The 22048-nt window shown below is 43.9% G+C and overlaps 2 protein-coding genes across 4 annotated transcripts in view; both read left to right on the top strand.

The window, feature by feature from the left end:
* Positions 1-22048, top strand: part of Dpysl3 (dihydropyrimidinase like 3) — a 112604-nt gene that overhangs the window by 84421 nt on the left and 6135 nt on the right. For all 3 annotated transcript variants that reach the window (XM_031365587.1, XM_031365589.1, XM_031365590.1), the window contains exons 4-10: positions 684-848; positions 4346-4407; positions 5129-5209; positions 12302-12370; positions 15117-15237; positions 19153-19309; positions 20175-20316. In XM_031365587.1, coding sequence (XP_031221447.1) covers positions 684-848; positions 4346-4407; positions 5129-5209; positions 12302-12370; positions 15117-15237; positions 19153-19309; positions 20175-20316 — 797 coding nt within the window. The remainder of the gene's footprint in view (positions 1-683; positions 849-4345; positions 4408-5128; positions 5210-12301; positions 12371-15116; positions 15238-19152; positions 19310-20174; positions 20317-22048) is intronic.
* Positions 5217-7961, top strand: LOC116087112 (rhox homeobox family member 1-like). Its single transcript, XM_031365593.1, has one exon. It carries the CDS (start codon positions 6712-6714, stop codon positions 7270-7272), a length of 561 nt encoding a protein of 186 aa, XP_031221453.1. The 5' UTR covers positions 5217-6711; the 3' UTR covers positions 7273-7961.

Below are 22048 nucleotides of genomic sequence, written 5' to 3'. Positions count from 1 at the left end.
TTATCCTGTCTACAAATGTAGAAGCTGGGGACCGAGCAGAGTCTGAGGGATAGGCCAACCAATAACTGGCCCAACCTAAGACCCATCCCATGGGCAAACATCAATCTCCAACACTATTAATGATACTCTGGGTATGCTTGAGACAAATATGGCTGCCCTCTGAGAGGCTCCATCCAGCAGCTGACTCAAACAGATACAGATACACCCACAATCATTTAAAAATATGTATCACCCACGGTTGTACAGAAAAGTGGGTTTGAAATCAGAGAAACCAATGCTTGTTAGTAAGTTCATGGGCTTTGGTTACTCATGCCTGCTATACATCTAGAAGTTCTTCTATCCAGGGGAGAGAACACAACGTTGGCCACTAATAGTGACTCAGAACCAGCCAACATAAAAATAGCAGGTAGTCATGAGGAGTTATTCGTACTGAACACTTAGTACTCACCAGGTATCAATGAAGCACCTTATATACGCATTTTTTCACTTAGTCATATGGCAAACTCAGATGGAAAATACTATCATAACATATTTCCCATCTACTTAACACCCATTTTTTAAGAAAAGAAAAAAAAAATAACTGAGGTTCCAAGTCCTGGAGTTAACTAAGCAGAGAGCGGCAGGCACGGGGGCAGGGAGACCAAGCTGTTTCTGAGTCGGCCATTTTGCCCTCTGTCTTTCAGTGGACCATGTGGTACCTGAGCCTGAGTCTAGCCTGACGGAGGCTTATGAAAAGTGGCGTGAGTGGGCCGACGGGAAGAGCTGCTGCGACTATGCTTTGCACGTGGACATCACCCACTGGAATGACAGCGTCAAGCAGGAGGTGCAGAACCTCAGCAAGGAGAAGGGTGAGCCCAAGCAAGCTCTCCTGTCTTGGCTCTTGGCTGCCTTGTCTGTGTCTCCCACGGTATCCCGCTCACCTGAGTCACTCGTCTAGTTTAGAGTCTGATACCTTCGGCATGAGGGCGGCGGGAGGGGCTTTTACTTTCTTCCAGGCGCTCTATATTTAGGCAGCTTTACTTTTTGTAGGATCTTCATGGGTTAAATAGTGTTAGTCACTTGGCAGCCGGAAAAGCAGGGTGTCAGGGTAACTGCCTGGGGGTGACATTTAATAGGCAACAGATCTACACACAGATGGTGCTTTTTACCTTCGTGGGTATCTTAGGTTTTTATTGCTCTGATTAAACACCGTGACAAATAGCACCTCAAGAAGGAAAGGGTTCATTTCATCTTTCAGCCGGTAGGCCATCACGGAAGGGAGTCAGGACATGAACTCAAGCAGGACAGGAACCTGGAAGTCAGGGTTGAAGTACAGAGCTTGCAGAAGCACCTCTTATTGGCTTGTTCCTCATGGTTTGTTCAGTCTGCCTCTTATAGCACCTAGGACTGCCATCCCAGAGATGGCTCTGTCCACAGTGAGCTGGATCTTCCCACATCAGTCATCAATCAAGAAAATGTAGTACAGGCTTGCCCACAGGCAGAAGCATTTTCTCCATTGGGCTTCCCTCTTCCAAAATGATTCTGGCTTGAATCAAGTTGACATACAACTAAGCGGCACAATGCATCAATGCCAAAGGAAGAAACTGAGTCAAGAGGACTAATCCTCCGAGGTCACATTCCTAACAAATCTGAGAACAAAGGTTTCTAACCTCGATCAGTTCTATAAGACCAAAATGTTAGTATTATATAATAATGACACATCCTTAAGAAAGTCTAAGACATGCCAGGAGCAAGGATAGATTGAGTCTACAGTTAGTAATAAAAAAAAAAATGCAGTGTGTGTTTGTGTGTGGGGGTGGGGTGGTGTGGTGTGTGTGTGTGTGTGTGTGTGTGTGTGTATTTGGCAGGAGGGTCCTCTCATCTCAATGATGATTTTGGTTCCATTATCATCTTAGATTCTTCTGGTCTCTTCTTATGTTCTGGCCATGAGACAGTATACATCCACAGGAACACACATACTTATGCAAATGTGAGCCATGTGCTCAGCTTTGTAAGGTGATGAAGGATGTCAGAGAGGGATAAGCAACAGCCTCTGCTGATGGTCCAGAGCAAAGGAAAGCAGCTGAAGGAAAGGCAGCCAATAGGATGCTTCAAAGTACAAGACCGGTCAGGCCACCATGCCAAACAACGTCAGGGAACCTTCTTGTGTCTGTGTTGGAGGGGAGGGATGCCTTTTCCTTTCTATCCCTTCCTGTACCCTATAAGTCCTGCCCAGTCCTTGAGAACACAAAACAAACAATTAGGCCCACCCTCCTTCGCTGTTGCCTGTCACACAGGGCATCTTAACTGCAATAGAACATTCAGTGGCTTTAAGGAAAATTCAGAACCTGGGTCATTCCAAGGATGACTTGGAGGCTTTTGGAAATGGCAATATTGTGGAAAACTGCCCTTAGCTGACCCAGGCTGAGTAGGGACATTCTTGAACTATAATCCACTTTTTGGCTAGGGAGATTGTGGGCTATGCTGACCCTAATGGTTAAACCAAAATTATTTTCCTTTCCTCAAAATGATTTTCTGTTCCACCACCCCACCTAACTTATTCATTTTGGTTGAAAATCAAACAGTTCTTTTCCTATAATGCTGATGACTTAAGTATGAAAGTACAAGGCACAGATTCAAGGCACGAATCGGTATCTGTCCACCCTTAATACACTGCAGCCAGGCTTTATATCTACTTTTTGTTTCTACATTTGAAATTTAGATAGCATTGTGTGAAAGAGTCATTCTTCAAACTGAGTGTCTTAGTCAATGTTCTTTTGCTGTGGAGACACCATGACCACAGCAACTCTTATAAAAATGAAACCTTTCATTGAGCCTAACTTACAGTCTCAGGGCTTTATTCCCTTATCACCATGCTGAGAAGCATGGCGACACACAGACAGACATGCGGCTGGAGAGGTAGCTGAGAGTTAGACGTTTGGTTCAGTGGTAGTAAGAAGAGGGAAAGACACTGAATCTTGAATTTGAAACTCCAAACCTCACCCCAGGGACAAATTTCCTTCAACAGGACATACTAAATCCAACAAGGCTACACATTAACCTCTGTCAAGTATGGCCACTCCCTAATGACCATTCAAATAATTCAGCCTATGGGAGGCATTCCTATCTAAGCTACCACATTGAGTATATTATAGTCTACACCCCTTTATTGTAAACGCCATGGTATTTTTAGATGAAAAACTAGATTTTTCTTTCTTTCTGAAGTAAGGTTTCTCTGTAGCCTTGGATGTCCTGGATCTTGCTCGGTAGACCAGGCTGACCTTGAACTCATAGATTGTTGCCTGCCTCTGTCTTCTGAGTGGTGGGATTAAAGTCATATGCCACCACCACCTGGTTTATTCTTTAAACAAATTGTAGAGAATGGAGAGAAAAATGGTGTACTTAGAAAGAAAAATGTGCACGTGTGCTATGTATGTGTGAATGCATGTGTACATGTGCTGTGTATGTGTGTATTCAAAAGTATAGGTTCCATGACAGAAAATAATAAGTACATACCTTTCACAACTTAGAAACAGATTTTTAGGGAGGATACAAGACTTTCAGAGATTTGGTCTTTATTTTATTTTGATACAAAGGTTTACTGGGTGGCCAGATACTTTTTATGTAGCCCAGCCTACTGACAAAACTCATGGGATGCACCAAGGGATAGAAAGGAAAATTCATAGCAATATTCCTGCCTCAGCCTCCACAATAATAGGATTAGAAGCTTGTCCCATCACCAGGCCTAGCCCAGAAGTAGTTTTTAAGGTTAGTTTTATTGTCCTCTTTCTCCTCTTAAGACACATCAGCCTGCAGCTTAGTATATAACAGTCATGCACCAAGTAGTGAAATAAACCCACCCCATGGAGACCATGAGCTTGCCTCACAGGGACTAGAAGCCTTTGAAGCATTGGCTTCTTTAATGGTGAACTACTTCCTTATGAGGTGGGAGTTATTTTCCAATTTACAGGGGGAGGAAACAGACGCCCAGAAGGGAAGCATTCCCAGGTGATTGTGGTGCATTCAGGTTCTACAACCCCTAGAGTCTGTGCACAGCTGGTATGTTAGTGCAACTTCTTGGTACCTGTTTCCTCAAACAATATCAATTATTGATCTCCTAAACTCTGCAATGCTGGGAATTGGGGCTGGCAAAAGATGCAGAAAGGAGACACCATTTACAAACTATGGATTTTATAGGACAAGAAAGGGCTTGATAAGATGAAAGCATTCCAAATTTCTTCACTTCTATTGGACAGGCACCTGAGCGATGTGCTCAGGGCCTGTGCGTGTGTGATAGATATGAGAAGGTGGTGGTGAAAATTAGTATTGTCTTTTTCCTGACTTTTTCCCTTTTCTTTTCTGGCAGGTGTTAACTCCTTCATGGTTTACATGGCCTACAAGGATTTATATCAAATGTCCAACACAGAGGTAACAACCCATTTGGCTGTGTGGTTTGGATGGTCTGCATGGGTTTCCTATTGTTGCTGATGACCCTGGCCACTGGGGCATGAGTCACTGGTTACTTGTGGGAGGTCACTGTGCCAGGCTGAATACTGAAGACCTTGCAGTACATACTGCATTTTAAAGAAGGTTATGGGTTGGGTGCCTAGTGACATATCAGAGAGGTACTTGAATAAGGGAAAGCTGTTGTCTCCAAACCTCTTATAAACCTGGTGAAAATGTGGATTTCTCTGCCTTATAGACTCAGGTGGGCTTCCTGCCAGTTGTACCGGCTTTGGCTGTCCTATTTGTATCAGTTTGCCTTTTCCTAGGAAATCACAGATGTACACGAGTTTTGATATATCTGAAACAATCATAGAAAATGCAAGAAATTAGTACTCTTAACTTCTTGGTGGGGAGTAAGGGTAATTTTATCTTGAAAGGCTCAGAAGAAGAGTTTGAACATGTGCATTAGCTTTGACCACGCCCCTGGGGGCTGTTGGAGCACATATTGACAAGAATTCTGATACCATGTCTAAGCTCAATTATCTAAGAAGCCTTCTCTTGGGCATCCAGATCTAATGGTGAAGTGTCTTTGGACTACATCCCTCTCAGTTTTAAGACAGTTTCAGTCCTGGTTTTAGTAGCTGGCCTTTATGTCACACTGCCTAAAGGAAGCTAAATGTAATGCTGTTCATTTCTGTTTCAGCTCTATGAGATCTTCACCTGCCTCGGAGAGCTGGGGGCCATTGCTCAAGTTCATGCCGAGAATGGAGATATCATTGCCCAGGTAATAACTGCACGGAGTGAATATTCTGTGTGAGCTTGGGTCTGCATCCCATCCATTTCCTCTCTTCAGCAGGACTTGAATACCCCCAAGGGTTCATGACTCTGCCAGAAACACATTGCTAAAGACAAAAGTCCATGCTCAAAAAGCTTACAGCTCTGGGCTCACAATTTAATTCCAACATTGGGTCTGCAGAGAAAAGAGAAACATCAAATGCTCAAGGCAATTAGATGTGATAGCAAGCTTTTTTATTCCTGGCTGGAAGCGGTATGTTTCAGTTCTTGAAGAACCGATCTTCAGCTAGGCTGTGGTCGCAAATGCCTTTAAGCCCTGCACTCTGGAGGCAGAGGCAGTAGCTTCTCTGAGTTTGAGGCCAGCTTCTGGCCTAAAAATCCAGTTTAAGAACACCCAGGACTACACAAAAAAAGGATGTCTCAAAAACAAAACACAAAAACAAGTCTTATAGTGGTATATACCTTTAATCCCAGCACCAAGGAAGCAACAGAAAGGCAGGTACTGTGAGTTCCAGGACAACCAAAGCTATATAGTACAACCCTGTTTCAGAAAGCCAAAACCCAACCAACAACAACAAAAAAAGAATCTTCAGATTAATGTCACCATAAATCCTGTTACTACATGTATAGCTTTTGTTTATAATTTAAATGATGTTTTCACTTGTTTTTAATTTTTGAGGCAGCAACTCCAACTTAGATATTTATTTTCCTATGAAGTGAAGACAGGACTAAAATTAGTGACCTTCGAAGTAAGTCTTCTGTCCCTAAAAGAGTTTACATCTAGAAACTTGATTGGAGTAGAAAGAAGAGAGTGTTTGTGGTCTTGGTTGTCCTTTTAGTTGCATTAGGGATCAACAAAAACAAATTCCTGATCAAGTCCATGCACAAAGCTGTCCCTACGACGCCCTCCTTTACCTCTACCTCTTCTCCCCACCCCATACCCATACTCCTTCTGAGATAGCATCTTTCTAACTAGCTCTGGCTGGCCTGGAACTTTCTATATACACTATACTGGTCCCCATGGAATTCAAAGAGATCCCCTCCCCCTACCTCTAGAATGCGCGGATTAAAGGTGTGTGCTACCAGGGATTTTCCTGTACCGACGACCATTTGACAGGAGACCCTCCCTAAATGTGGGTGGCGCCTTTAGGCCGCAACTCAGATAAAAGGACGCGGTAGAGGGAAATTTCGCTTTTCGGCCACTTGCCCTCTATCTCGCTGGCAAGTTACCTGGTCCTGCTGGTCCGTGCTCCTTGACTAAAAGTAGGATCAAGTTCCTTGCGATTTCGACGACGGAGGACTGCACAACACAGCCCAACGAGATTCCTTTCAGCCTTCTGCGCCAGATTGTGACTGCGGAGAAGTCCGGCTTCGTGTACTGAGCAGCTCTGGGATTGTCCTCCTCTTCAGAGTAAGACAGACACTGACTGTTGGATTACGCTGACCACATCCTTATTTGTGAAGGCAAGTAACTTCTACAGAGTTTAAGACATGGGACTCACGTGCCTTAACTATAAGCCCAGTTCCTACAACATGGAGGAGCCTGAGATTGAGGTGGAAATTGAGATTGAGCAAGAGGTACGAGCTGCAGAAGAGAACGGCGTTTTCCGTGAATGTGCTCCAGGCTTCTTGGACAACCTCGAGTACCAGGGCATCCTGAACCAACAGGGTGATATGAACCCCGTGGTCAACTTAAACTACCCTGGTGGTGACGTCGCCTTCTCGAGCCAAGGGAGCGGTCCAAGTCCGAGACCGCTACAGTTGGAGGGATGGGGGACCTCAGCGGCCAGAGTTCCACAGCCACAGCCCCGGCGCACTCGACCACGGATCCGCAGAGGTCTCACAGCCTGGCAGCTGAGCGATCTGGAGAGCGTTTTTCAAGAAGTTCAGTATCCTGATGTGATCATGAAGAAGAAACTTGCAAGGCGCCTGTACATGTTAGAATCTGAAGTGCATCGTTGGTTTAAGATTAGAAGAGCCAAGTACAGGAAAAACCAGAGCCTGCAAATGCCCAAATGTACCCCTGAGGGTACCCAAAATATCTTTGACTAACGTTTTTGGAGAAGCCCTGGAGTGCCATCCTAGTCCAGGAGCAACCTAACCCCTTTCAGCAGTGAAGATCTGAGTATTAAGAAAAACAAGTTTGTTAGTTCAAGGTCAGCCATAGCTACGGAGGAAGACCCTGACTTCGAAAAAAAACCAACTGTCAAATAAACACTTGTGCCTCCTGGTCTGTGTGAAGAAGAAAAACAAACACCATAAACAACAGCTACAAAAAAGGTAGAGCAAGTCATGAAAACAAAAACAAGCAAGGAGAGGACTGGACAGTCTAGGGAACCAGGATGTATTAGGAAAAAAGAGTTTGAGAGTGAGCCAAAGCTACGAGACATAATCTGATCCAGGATGGCAGATTCCAGAGCCTTCGATAATAATGAATTTAACTCCTGTGAGGATTCACTGGTTTCCTAGAAACCATATTGAGTAACTTGCTGAAGGAATGATGAAAGGAAGAGAACCAGAGGTCAGTGACTGGTCGTCAGGCCTACAGGAGTACCATATAGGCTAGCTCTTGTGTTCTTCTTTGATCTTTTCACCGCGTAGCTTAGACTCAGATCTGCCTGCTGCTGTCTCCCATTTCCTGGGATTGAATGTGTGTCCCACTAGACCTAGCTGACTTCCAAACTTTTAAAATGTCATCACCATGCCCATTTTAAATAAAATAAATGAATAAATTAAGCTTGGTTTCTCTGTGTAGTTACTGGGCACTAACATAAGGTTAAAAGCAAATACAGCCACCAGATTAATTCACTGTTTACATTTATGAAGAACTCTGGGAGGGGGGAACTGGGAAAGGGGCAGCATTTGGGATGTAAATAAATAAGATAATTAATTTAAAAAGAAAAGAACCACTCATTTGCAGGCTTAATGGGATGTTATCACTGGCTTATAGATCATAATGTATAGCCAGCCAGTAGAAGCAAATTTCACCTCTTAAATTGACGTGCCCCAGTAGGCATCTTTACTCAGTGATAGTGTGTCTGCGGTTCCTTTGCTCTCCATGTTCCATAATATGGGACTCTAGCTGTTGTGATTTCAGAGTCTCAGCAATATCTTGAGAGTGGAGGACGTGAGCTAAGTATACAATTCCCTCTGACTTGTGACCAAGAATACTAATTAGTGTGATGGTCCACTTTCTTCCCAGGTCTCCCCCACTCCCAAACTTAATGAAATCTCTTCACACAGAGGCCTCAGTCTGCCTTGCTCTCAGAGGATGGATCCATGGGTGCTAACTGTTAACTCTTCCCACTTTCCATGTGTTCAGCCTGGCAGCCAGAGGCCCCAGCTTTTCCTCTGCTGCCATGGAATCCAGCCTCTTCCTTGTATTTCAGGCCTGTAGATACTACAGGGCCAGCAGCTCCACTGCTAGGGTTTCGAAAATTTGCCGCCTGCGGCTCCTCAGTGCAGATGCTCCCGGGATCCTCTTCATCCCACTTCTTCCTGACCTTGGAAAGGTCTGTTCTCCATCAGGAAGAAGAATTGGGTCATTTAGTTCCATTTGGATGAGTTTCTAGTGTGTACTTATTAGATTCAGCTTGAGTTGAAGATTATATCGCGTCATCTAAACGAAGGCAGCTGCTATCCTCAGAGTTTTCCTGCTATGCTTCTGCCAAAATGTAAGAGTAAAATGAAGTCTCCTTTGGGTACAAACAAGGACAATTTTCAAATCTTCCAAATTGCCAAGCTAGGCTGAGCTTTCTTAAATGACACACTGAACAATGACCTTAAACCCACAGAGAAATACATCTCCCAGTCCTCATTAAAGAAGCTTCCCTTTGCAGTAGACAGAGACAATCATGGAAAACCACACCGGGTCAAACACAAAGAAGTCCTGCCTCTGCAGATACACCTAAGCAGAACTCCTCTAACACTCAAGGACCATTGGAGGAATCAAAAAGGTTAGGAACCACAGGACTAGGAAGTCAGCTGTGAAACCGTATCTTCCAGAAACAACTGGGAAAGTTCACCCATGTTAACACCACTTTATAGCTGCCAGAACAGGACCCGGGCAAGAACACTAATAGATAGGAAAATCCAGAAGAACACAATCTCATGGGGCCTCAACCCTAGGCAAGGAATCACAGGCAACAAAGGACTGTTGAAGAAGGAGAATTAGCCTCTCTCCCAGGATGAGTCCCTAACTTGTTATCTAGTACAAATTAGTTAGCCCTGAAATTATGTGCATACAAGCCCCTCCAAAAAGACTCAACAGCTTGACTATGTTTCTGCTACTACATATAACAATTATAATTAAAAAAGAAAAACAGGCCAACGGGCCATGCTTTTGAGGGAGTGAGGGGTAAGTATATGGAAGGGGTTGAGTAATCCAATCATATTTGAATTAAAATAAACAAAAAAATTTAAAACATATTTACTCTGTATCTGCTATGATCCAAGCAAAAACAAAGCAAAGGTCATTTCCTCCTTGGAGCCAGCCACAGCTGTGCTGTGACCAAAATAGTGAAGTCATTATTGTCGTGATGTACTCATGGGAGCGGTGTGTTAAGAGTTTGACCTTGATAAACTGGCTTCATTCTGGGTTAACTCATGTGATCAGAAGATGGTTTACACAAGGCAGAAGATATTTAATGGTAAACCTTAACCTTTATATGTCTCATCAGGGAGGACTCTTACTGGAATATGGAAGAAAATATGTCTAGAATTCAATCAATGAGAAAATGAGGGTGGTTCACTAGAAAAATCAGCCTCTGGAGTGTTTCGAGAAATTTTCATAGTATGCAATGCAGTGGATTCTGCAGGCTTTCTCCTGTGTCTTCCCCAGCCACCCAGTCCCACCATCCCCACTCCGGATTTGTTTTGTTTATTTTTCTGAGACAGGGTTTCTCTGTGTAGCCCTGGCTGTCCTGGAACTGGATCTGCAGACCAGGCTGGCGTTGAACTCAGATATCTGCCTGCTTCTGCCTCCCAAGGGCTAGGCCCTTGGCCTTCTGTTGATTAAATCACTTGTCTGGAACAATTTGGCCCACCCTCAGTTAATCCCTAGACACACCCAGAAGTATGCCTCACCAATCTAGTCTCCTAGGTGATCACAAATCCAATCAATTGTGGATAGAATGGTAAAGCCTAGGTCACCGTTACCTGTCTAGCCTGCCATTTTGTGCTATCGTTAATGCCATAAGGAAACTTTCTCACATGTTGTTACTGCTGCCACTAGCATGTTCTGTGCTTTGGTGTTCTTGGAAGCCAATCACAACAGAAGTCAGTTAGAACTGCTTTGTACAGTTAGCCACAAGAAGCTTGGACCTGAACCAACCCCTCAGCAACCCTTCCTGCACCTGTGTATGAGCTTTTATGGTATTTACTTTTATAAGCTGCCCATGCCATGGATCGCAAAATAAGAGAGACACCTGCATCTATTTAGAATAAGACTTCCATTTTGAGTAGGGGTCAAATAAAGTTTAAGTTCCCAAGATCTCCCTGGGAACGGATAGCAAAGAGACATGGATGTGGGTAACTGACATCCAGGTTGGCAAGTTAAGACAAGCCCCATCCTGTTTGACAAGTTGTATAACATGAATGTTAGACAAATCAGGTCCCCAGCTTCAGTTGAATACCCCAACCAATCTGAGCAGGATCAATGGACAACAAAGACTTGTTCCTAAGGAAATCCCCTGTCTCTAAATCCTGATTGGTGGAATAACTTGGCACAGATCTTTGTAGATCTCAGGCTTAAAAAGCCCTCTAGGGATTTTGACTCAAGGTCACAGTTGCCTAGTCTGACCTGAGGCCTTTATCCATCAGTTCTGGGGCAAATGTTCAATAAACTAACCCTGTCTGACTGAGATCAGTGTGTTCTGTGTTTTGTGAGTTGAGACCCGGATCCCAACAGACTGACTGACCATCAAGGTTAATCACCACATATGGGGACTTTCCTTCACATCCCCCTGAATTTGAATTACTAAGAACACACACACACACACACACACACACACACACACACACACACACACACACGAGGCTTAAGAATCCTTTTACTAAGAACTCTCTACCTTGTGGTTACCAGGTGAGACAGGCTTGTTTCAGCTGCCAACTCTCTTGCTCTGCCAGGATCTCCCAGGCCACAAGGCTGGGATAATTGGTGCAAGGCTGGGTTAATTGGTGCAGAAGTTCTTAGGAACTAGCCTTCGTGTCAGGGTGTGACTGCTGACGACAGCAGCTTAGGGTTTCTGCCACCCCTGACTCTGTTCGGCAGCCCTCTGTTTCTCCATGAACTTTGTTCATAGCTATGAAAATAATAAGAGTCAGCCATGAGAAGCAGCAGGCCTTGCTGTCACACCTATAATGTGAATAGAATTTTATCAAAACAGTATCTCAGGTAATCCTGTCGAGAGGCAGGATTTTTTTTTTCTGCATGAATGCTGAATTCATTCATCTAATTCATGTATTTAAAATACACAAACCTAGAGGCCAGGCTGATATGAGTTGTCAGAATTTGAAACTGTAGCTGCTTCATTAGGCCAGAGTGTCTGCACTTGGACTAAAAGAGCCCAGATGAGTCTGATGGAGGAGGCAGGTGACCAGATGCTGGGGGATCTGGCTCTAAACCTTAAGCTACTCTCAAAGTCTTAAGCTCATACATAGGCCTTAATCCGGGTACTTAAATCAGAGCACACCATGGAGCAGATGTTCAACACCTTTCAATGGATAAAAATAAAGGAAAGATTGACCAGCCAGCAAGTCAGGCAAGGAGATGTTCCCAGGGAGCGGGCCTGAAAGAGGTGACATTTTACTGGTGTTGTAGATAAAACATGGTCACTCTTATCAAACCAAACGATCTTCCTTTTAATAATAATAATAATAATAATAATAATAATAATAATAATAAAGAAACCAGTTAACTTTTTAAAGATTCAACTCGATTGCTCCAAATGTGGAAATATATATTTGCTCAACATATAAATTTTATTCTTTTCTCCCTAGCCCAGAGCACACAGATATAATTTTCCCAAATGTTGGCTGCGGTCATCTAAGAACGTTCTCCATTTTATCTCTCTTATTTTAGGAGCAGGCACGGATGCTGGAAATGGGGATAACCGGCCCAGAAGGCCACGTTCTGAGCAGACCGGAAGAGGTGGGCTTCATGGGGGCTGGGGGGAGGAGCATACAACGAAAAGCCAAGAGGGCGGTGAGAGTTGTTTTCACCAGTGTTTTCTGGGCGACTGGTTGTCACAGTCCTAGCGTGCCACTCACTTTACATCTGGAATGTTTCTGTTTGCCCCCTACGCTACCCCTCCCCCCCCCAGCCACATCCATACACAGTTTAGGCACAAGTGCAGCTGAAGAATGTGATAGAATCTATGATTCAGCCTATCATTATTGGGAGACTTCTCTCAGAGACCTCTTCTGGCTAGAAAGTGTAAGGAGGATGCTCATCTCTGACCTTTGGTTGTCTTACACTCCCTAGGCCTTCAGTAGGAGAGCTGTATGTCTAAGTCTTTTGCTAATCATCCCAAATTCTAGTGAAATTCTATGCACTTTTTCCTATTGGAACGAGTCTTGCAAAACACTGACAATGTGGAAAGGAGGTTGAATAGACTTTTCACAGCCAATATGCCTAACGGTTCTGGTCTCTTATGTTAGCAACTGCTGCTGGCATAGGGCTCAGAGCTTGGAATTAATTGCCCACCAATCTGAGAGCAGGGTTGTTCTGAACTTCCACCTTACGTGATCTCAAGGCTCCCCGTGTCAATGAAACTCATTTTGTTATGGCCAACTCCGCTGAAGAAGCAGAACCTAAACATTTAGTTCTCCCCTCATCTCTTCTACAGCCTGCAAGAAATTTAAATGTAACACAGATATAGGGAAAGTTTCCTATTACAACGAGGCTATACAGTTTTGCAAGCTGAATAATACACTTGTATCAGGTGCATCTAGAAGGAGAGTAGAACATGGTCAGCTTTCTAGATGTTGACAGTTGATATGATCTGTAAATTAATGATGAACATTCCAGTCACACACAACATTCCTGAACAAAAAAAAAAGTGCCCTAGTGATTCCAGGATCTTTGTAAGAGACACTTATTCCTGACAGTTCTAATTTCATGCATTATCTCAGGTACTATTCAAGCTACTGGCATTGCATGGGTAAAGAACCTAAAAGTTAGAGGTCAGCCATGGACTGATCATGTTTGAAGGGCTGAAAAATCATTTATATGGTGTTAGCCGGCCACAGTGGTCATCACTGTTTGTGAAACTGGAAATGCTGGTCTCTGGAGGGATAGGCTGGCAAGACGGATTTCTTTAGACACAGCCAGGGGATTTCACAGCGAAGTCTATTTTTGTTCCTTGGTTTGTTTTTTCAACCTCACTCCTCCCCCACCACCTCAACCTTTCCCAGTCCCTTCTCCTTTTTAGTAAGAAGGCCACTTAGCTGTAAATCTCCCCAGCTCTAGAAGCTCTTCTGAGTAAAGTTGAAATGTGATGTAACCTTCTAAAGATAGTCACGTTGTCAAAGTGCAGAAAACCCTTTGGTGCTGGGAGGGAATAGGATCAAAGGGGCCAGGGCTGAGGTCATGGGGCTGCTGAAGTGGCCAGCAAAGGTATGAAGAGGGAGCAAGCATAGGCAAAGCCAATGCCCTTTCAGTTCAAAGCCCACCCAGACACAATCTCAAGGGATGCGGTTCCCAAAGGAGAGCAACAGGCACCGAGCATCTTCTCTAGGGTGCAGTGTCTGGGTGCTTAAAGGGCTTTACCTGAATCCCAAAGCCTTCTGGAACATGCCATCTCAGCCGGCCCAGTTCCTCAAGCCGACTGAACCACATTCACCATGGAGTGACTGGTTTGCATTATGCAGCCACTAGACATCTGTAAGCCATTTGAAGCCTTTTTTTTTTTTTAAAGTATTGGTCTGTGCAACCTAACCCAGAAAGTTATATCCATACGAAAAGGAACTGATTCGATGGGGAATCACCACTGTGTCTCTACTCCAGGCTGAGCAGGACTTGCTCCGGGTTTGGGCCATAGCAGACTTCCCATTGGTCAGAAACTGTGACCAACAATCACGCCAACAGCCACTGTTCCAGGCGCTCATTTCTCAAAGGGATTAATCATTTCATCCTTATAATGGCTCCAGATGTCAGGACTCTTTGGTCCTGCCACTTAGGCCAGGAAAGCAGCAGCACCGAGAGAGGTTGTGAGAGCTACCTGAGGTTACCAGGCTTGTACATAACAGAACCAGGATTCACTCTCAGTCACCCAAGGGAGCCTGAGCTCTCCCAGATCTCGATTGGTTAATCAAGTGTGGGAACCCTAATCAGTATTCCTCATGTATTAAGTGCAGCCGGCTTACTTGGCGTATTTGAAAGCATGAACTCTATGGTTGGAGTAGGCTACAAAAGATTAGTAATAAAAACAGTGGCTGTGCTGGGAAGCTTGGGAATTATTCTAATAAGAAAGCCTACCTAGAACTAACCCTTCGCTGACCCCATAGCTGCAGGGAATGTCTTGACTCCTGTGTTCCTGATTGTCTTCATCTGGCGATGGTGGGGTTGCACTTTCCCAGAGACTCTGCCCTGAGACTGGGGAGTAGAGGCTTCTTTGGGGGCTTAGCCTTTATGCTAACTATAGAAGAGGAGAAAGGTACTATCACAGGCAGTGCCCTAGACATAGCCCTATGCTACGAGGGACCAGAGACACAGGGAAGCCCAGGAATGTATCAGGGAAGATGAATCCCAGAAGCAGTTTCAGGCCATGTCATTTCAGATCCTCCTGGGTGGTTCTTAGCCTCATCAAAGCACTTTACCACCACTTGTTCTAGAGGCAGGGCCTGGCAAGAGTGAGGGGCTCCGTTTTACTGACTGCCAGGACTTGTTTTTGCAGCTGGAAGCTGAGGCTGTGTTCCGTGCCATCACCGTCGCCAGCCAGACCAACTGCCCCCTCTATGTTACCAAGGTCATGAGCAAGAGCGCGGCTGATCTCATCTCACAAGCCAGGAAGAAAGGTGATTTTGTGCTCCCAGGGTGGTGAACTGCCCACTGCACCACCTGGCTCCTCCCCTCCCTTCCAGGCTGCCCACTGTAATAGAAATGGCATCTCTTCTGTTCCTTACCATGCTCTCTAGGAAGCCCTGTCTACAACTGGAGTTCTGATGTCTCTTCCATATAAGTAAACTGAGGCTCAAAAGGGTTGAGTAGTTTGCCCGAAATAACAGCACAAATTAATTTCTCCAAGACTTAGTACAGCTTACATTCACTTTCCATCTGTCCTCTGTCAGTTCACACTATCTTGAGATTCATAAGTAGACACCCCAGTCAATATTATGCTAAATATAGAAGTCAAAGATCCGGGTCAAAACTGTCCTCTTAAACAAGCCTTCAACAAGTAAAGTATTAGCAGAGCAGTGGTGATGCACTTGGGAGGCAGAGGCAGGTGGATTTCTTGAGTTAAAGACCAACCTGGTCTACAGAGTGAGTTCCAGGACAGCCAGAGCTACACAGAGAAACTCAAACAAACAAACAAAGCAAACAAAACAAACAAACAAAACAAACAGGTAAAGTATTGGTTGTAATTGGGGCACAGTTAGCTTGGCAGGTTTCAGCAATGACATTAGTACTCTAACTTTCTCATCCATTGTTTTCTTAGTTCGTTTATCTCCCTGGTGGTTTCATAATCAGTATTAACCGTGACAGGAATAGATGATAACAGGGGGCATCTATTGTCCTCAATTCCCAGTGAAGAAAACAATGAAGAAGTGACTTAAGCAAGCATCTAAGAATTTGTGATTCTCTTACCTGGGATCTATGTGCAGCTCTGAATCAGAGGCTGCCCCAGACACAGCATCATCTGGCCAGTCCTGAGAGCTCATCACAGGGGTGTGGTCGCTCCACCTGGTCATTCAGGTTAGAACAAGTTATTTTAGAAAGGAGTGGAATGGCTTTTACCCTGTGGTCTGCATGACCCAAGGCTCTGTCCTCGTTGCCTTTCTGCCTTCTACTGCCCTGTCCACTGCTATTAATTTAACTAGGGCTTGCAATATCCTGAACTCCCTGTTCAAAGCTTTTTTTTATTTTTATTTTTATTTTTTTAATTTTGTATCTTGTCTTTAGTGATAGGCTATTTGGCTCAGTGTGCTTGAGAAACTAGAGATGTAGGCTGTGCTTGATTGTGAAAGAAGGTTCCCCAGGCAGTCCTGTGTTGTGATTGCTGTGTGCTGATGACCATCTGCTAGCAGAGAGGCCTAAGTGAGTGAATCGTCAGCTGAGTGGTGCTGAGGAACGTCCATGTCAGAGTGACGTTGGTGCTTAGTGGCAGTCCAGCTGACTTCTGGTAATGTTTGTTTTTTGACTCTCTGGCTTTCTGGACCCTTATCCAATGGGAGAAGAATCTTTCTAGGTGTCCAAATGTCTTCCTACTGGTGAGGTTCTGGGGTATTTCCCACGTTTCCATGTTTATGGAAAACCTGCTATGTTATGTCTCAGCAGTTCATGAGCCTACTCCCCTGGATAAGAGGCATTTGGGAGAACCAGGAAAGGAGTCAAATTCTCCTTACTAGAAGTGGGGTCTGGATAGGAAGAGGGAAAAGGAGGGAGAAAGGAAGAGCAGGAGAGACCACCACACTCATCCTATCCACCCAGGACATTAACTTCTCATGCCCTCTGCTGGTGTAGCCCACATGAACTCTGTGCTCAGAATAACCACAGGATGGTATGTTTTCAAATGTAAGCTGCCCTAACTTCCTCTTTCACAATAGAAACTTCCTCCCATTAGCCTTCTGACTTGTGATTGTCTGGAAAGGAGGACTCCCACAGCTGTTCTTCCAGGGTTAACGTGATGTGTAATTCTGGGACAAAATAAGGGGCTGTGGATAACGAAGCTATGAACATCTTTTGGACATCCATTCTCAGGAAGAATCAAGAATACTTCCAACAGGGAGATGGAATATGACTTCCTCGTGGATTTGTTCTTGTTCAATTTCCAAAGGATCTCATCATCCTTCACCAGTGCTGCTTAAGACCTCTGGTGCTCATAATTAATATAAGAAAAACTATAACTTAAGGCTGGCAGGTGGGGGTGGGGAGTGCCACTCTGTGTAAAAGCACTTGTGGACCCGGGCCAGTCTCTTTCTGCACACACACACACACACACACACACACACACACACACACACACACAGTGTAATACAATAAAGCACTGGCATGAATATTTTAAATACAGAATTCTCAAACAGCTCTAAGGCATGTGATATGGGCATTATTATCACCCTGCTTTGAATGAAGAAATTAATGCAATCAGCTGGGTGGGTCAGTATCCAAATTCAGATATAATTAAGCATGTTACTTTCTCCAACTTATAACTGTAGGCCTAAGGAACAGTTGGTCCTCTCAAGGATGTGTTTCTTATCATTGCTGAGTGTTTTCCTTGAATCTCACTTCTTCATTTCTTTCTGCTCCTATATTTTTGCCAGTCCTCTTCAATACCACCCCATAAGACAGGGATGCATATGTCAATCACTGCTATTCTCGTATCTTTTCTTCTGTAGTAGATACTACTAGCCAATCATGGATATCTTCTAGTGAAACCAGACCCATTATTAGACTTTCCCCCTAGCTACTATTCCAGGGAATTGTTAACAGTTGATTGAAGATGAAACAAGGCAAAACCTCACTTTATAACACTGGCTGCAAAACCTCATAGAATATGATTGTGCAGACTCTGGAGGCAGAAGGTAGAAGAGATGAAAGTCAAAAAATTCGTAAGGCTTATCATCATATGGTTTTCCTAAGGTACTGATGTAAAGAAAAGCCTTTCCTTCTGAACCACTATCTCTTTTGTAAAAGTTTAACATAAGCCTCATACAGCATCCAAGGGCCAGTTCCACCTTAATGCATTTCAGATTGCTGGGCCTCCAATTCCAAGTCACTGTTTGCCAAAGTGAAAAATGAGTAGTCAAGGAAAACCATGATTCAAATATAAAGCAACAGTAACAAAACCATGTAAGAGCCCTTTATCCTACAGAATGGGTTTTACCCTGTAGGGTCAAATCTTGTTTTTGGACCAGGATGAGCTGGTAGTCCCCAGCAATGTAAAACACACTTGGGACTTCAGGCCTCTACAGTGGAAAAGAGTAGACAGGAAAGGAATTAGTATTGGAAAGAAGGCTCAAACAGTTAAGCATGTGCCATGCAAGCATGAGGATCTGAGCAACAAGCTGTCATGGTAGCCTGCTCTGACAGTCATAGCTCAAGGGTGATGGAGAGAAGAGAACCCCTGGGCCTTACTAGCCAGTTCACCTTGCCTAGTCACTGAGCTGCCAGTTCAGTGAGAGACTGCCCCAAAAAGTAAAATAGAAGACAGAGAAGGTATCCAACATTAGGTCTCTGGCCTCTACATCCATGTAGACACATGTATAAATGCATTCCCAAGTGATTTCTATACACACACACACACACACACACACACACACACACACAATTAGTATTTATTGAATATCTACCATGAACCAGACCCTTTATATATGCTAAGACTTTTCAGAAGTCTGGGAGTATAAACATGGTCATCAGATTTAGGACATAATGCTTTGATATTTTAATGACTCCTGTAATCTGCACAATCAGTATATAGTTTCATTTTCTTCCTGTCAAACATAAAATTGCCTCAAAATATGAGGCTTACAGCCAGAACTTACAACTAGTAGCTTCTTATTGTGAACATCTAATCATATATTCATTCAATCATTCAAAACATTGTTCACATTTAATAGAGGAACAGACCTAGAATAAAACTGGGAATAGAAACTTGAACCCCAGGGTTGCCTCACTCCAGAGACACAGCCTTGAGCAAGGTGATAGTTCTGATTAGATATGCTGGTCCAGAGCACTACATTATCTCTTACAAACCTGATATCCACTCCTTCCAGGAAATGTGGTCTTTGGCGAGCCCATCACTGCCAGCCTGGGAATAGATGGAACTCATTACTGGAGTAAGAACTGGGCCAAAGCAGCTGCGTTTGTGACATCCCCACCTCTGAGCCCGGACCCAACCACACCCGACTACATCAACTCTCTGCTGGCCAGGTTGGTGTCGGAATGCCACGTGTTCTGTGTGATCATCTTGGGGCTACCTGGGATGGGGGAGCTGTAGTAGTATTGGTCTAGGTCTTAGATGAGACCCAATGGCATCAAATTCTCTAGCAGCCATGAGTATAGAAAACTGGCTCTTCTACATCACAGTTCAATTGATGATGATGCAGTTTCAGTGTGAATAATGGTCCTAGCGATTGATGACTAACAGGGCCAAGCTTGAGCTCTCTTGTCCCTCATAACCATTTTATGAGTGAGGCATCATTTTTATAGATTAAGCAACTCATGGGTCAACTTAAAGCTATTTGTCAGGACTCAAAGCATTTGTCATGATGACACTTAAGTCAGCTATAGGGAGATTCAAAAAATCAGGCCACTGGTCGTTTGAGTCCTTACGTGTTTACAACTTAGTTTCTATTTGTAGGTGTGTTTATGCAAGTGTGCATGCATGAGAGCGCATGCTTCCCTGCATGTCTTTATTTGCACCTTATGTGCAGCTGCCTGCCGAGGACAGAAGAGAAGGCGTAGATAGCTCAGAACTGGAGTTAGAATCAGTTGTGAGCCACCTGATATGGCTGCTGAGAACCAAACCTGGATCCTGTTGTTGCAGCAACAGCAAGCGATCATAACCCCTGAGTCATCTCTCCAAGCCTTCATCTGATTCTTTGTAACTTGCCACAGAAGATGCGACCTGGTTCTCCTCCCTCACTTTATGGCTGGGTAACAGCTCAGAGAGGGGAGGAAGCTTACTCACGCACCTTAGCAGGGACTAGAAAGACTTCAAACAAAGGCAAAATTCTGCTCTCCCGGTATTTTCCAGCCATCTCTTCTAACCATGTGAAACTTTCTCCTTTTCCAGCGGGGATCTGCAGCTCTCGGGAAGTGCCCACTGTACCTTTAGCACTGCCCAGAAAGCCATCGGGAAGGACAACTTCACAGCCATCCCTGAGGGCACCAATGGTGTGGAGGAGCGTATGTCTGTCATCTGGGACAAGGCTGTGGTAAGGGACTGAGGGAGAGTGGCCCAGGTAGAACAATCCATGAACCAAATCAAAACCTCAGGTCCCAATCAAACTCAAACTTGCCCCTCAGGGATGCCCTGAAAGTAGGTTCAGGGTGTAGAGGAGGTCTACAACCTACTGAGATGTCCATGGATGTTGCAGGATGTTTGATCACACTGTGTTAACACCAAGATTGTTTTATTTACTGGAAAAAAACGGTTTTTTCCTTGTGTGGCTCAGCCCTAGCATACGAATTTAATCCAAGAGTTTTCTGTTTATTGTAAAACAGGGTCAAGCAAAGTCAACCATTGGTCAAAAGGTGGAGCAAGCCACCAGAAAGGGAGTGAACATAGGGGGGAAAAAACCAAACAAAGTAAGAGGAAGTCAGGAGGATGAATACAGAGAGACACAGGAAGTAGAAAGGAGAGACATTTGGTTTGAAGGGTTATTAGGAAGGCATGGAGAAGGAAAACTTAATTTTGGGACATCAGCTCTGGATGAAGGTCAGCAAAGATCATCTGGGTGTTTTCTCTGCCTCCCAGAGCTAGCAGGCTTTCACCCCACCATTTAACTTCTGTGTCTTTATTAGCAAAATCAAATGTTTGAAATTTTATTAAAGACAGCACACAGAGCCAGGCATCTCATGTGGCTTGGGAATTCACCTCCTAGGAATGGCTTCTAAGGTCTAGAAACTGTAAGACAGCTTCCACACACATCGTGAGGGAAGATCTGATCTCATGATCTGTGCTTAAAAGGATAGTGAATCCATTCTTTGTGTTAGAAGAGCCTTTCTAATTTCTTTTGAAAATGTTGGCTATGATGCTTTGAAATGGAAAGCCATTCGTCTGTCCCTAAAGCCACGAAGTCATAGCGGGAGCATCCTACACTGAAGGCTGGTGATCACCCCAGCCTCTAAAAGATTGACTCTCAGTGTCCTTTGGCCAAGTAGCAACTTTTTTATTCTCCCTGATTGAGTCATTTATGAGAAAAATAGCCATATCAATAAGGACACTTCTGAAGATTTTACTAAAATCATAATCAATTCATTGTCCAGTCCCCTCCGTATGTGCACTGCCAGTACAGTGTCTCTGAGCTAACTAATGCCTCCACGGGCAATCCAGCAAGCCCCTTGTTTTTGGAAATTTAAAGGCTGGGCTTGAAAGTTAATTCTTTCCATACTCAGGCTGTTTGTTTTAAGGAAAGAGAAATGGTAACCCTTTTGTCTTCTCTCATGTGGTTGGCTTTTGTCTATTTCTGTGAGCAGTCTTTCTTTATGAATGTTTCATCTTACAAATCCTACCTTAAGTTGTTAAAAATTAATATAAAACATATATGCTACATCCAATACTCCTGTCAATATGGAGCCTGTAACTGACCCCCTAAGATTAAGTCACTAGCGATAATCATAGTTGACTTCCTATATAAGAGAATCCTGTTATGGTCATAGGACAACAAAATCAACACAACAGTACTTCTCAAGACCTATCCTCATTTAGCAAGGACCTTTCATCTTTTAATTGATAACATGATACATTCTCAAGAAGGGAACCTCAGACACATGCATACATTAAAAAAAACTCATAATTCTATAACACAGGGATATTCACTGTCACCACTTAAGCAGGGTTTTGCATATGTATCCTTTGAGCATACAATATATACACATAGACCTAAAGAAGGAGCTTACACTCACATTGGTTTTTTTTTTTGTGTGTGTGTGTTTCTTTTTTTT

Source organism: Mastomys coucha, unplaced genomic scaffold (assembly GCF_008632895.1).
Source record: "Mastomys coucha isolate ucsf_1 unplaced genomic scaffold, UCSF_Mcou_1 pScaffold13, whole genome shotgun sequence".
In the NCBI taxonomy this organism is placed as follows: Eukaryota; Metazoa; Chordata; class Mammalia; order Rodentia; family Muridae; genus Mastomys; species Mastomys coucha.
Note: the sequence above shows the minus strand (reverse complement) of the source record. Positions and strands in the feature narration are given on the sequence as shown.

What these genes read in the sequence shown, in the direction of transcription:
- LOC116087112 (XM_031365593.1), top strand. Translation starts at nt 6,712, where the DNA reads ATGGGACTCACGTGCCTTAACTATAAGCCCAGTTCCTACAACATGGAG.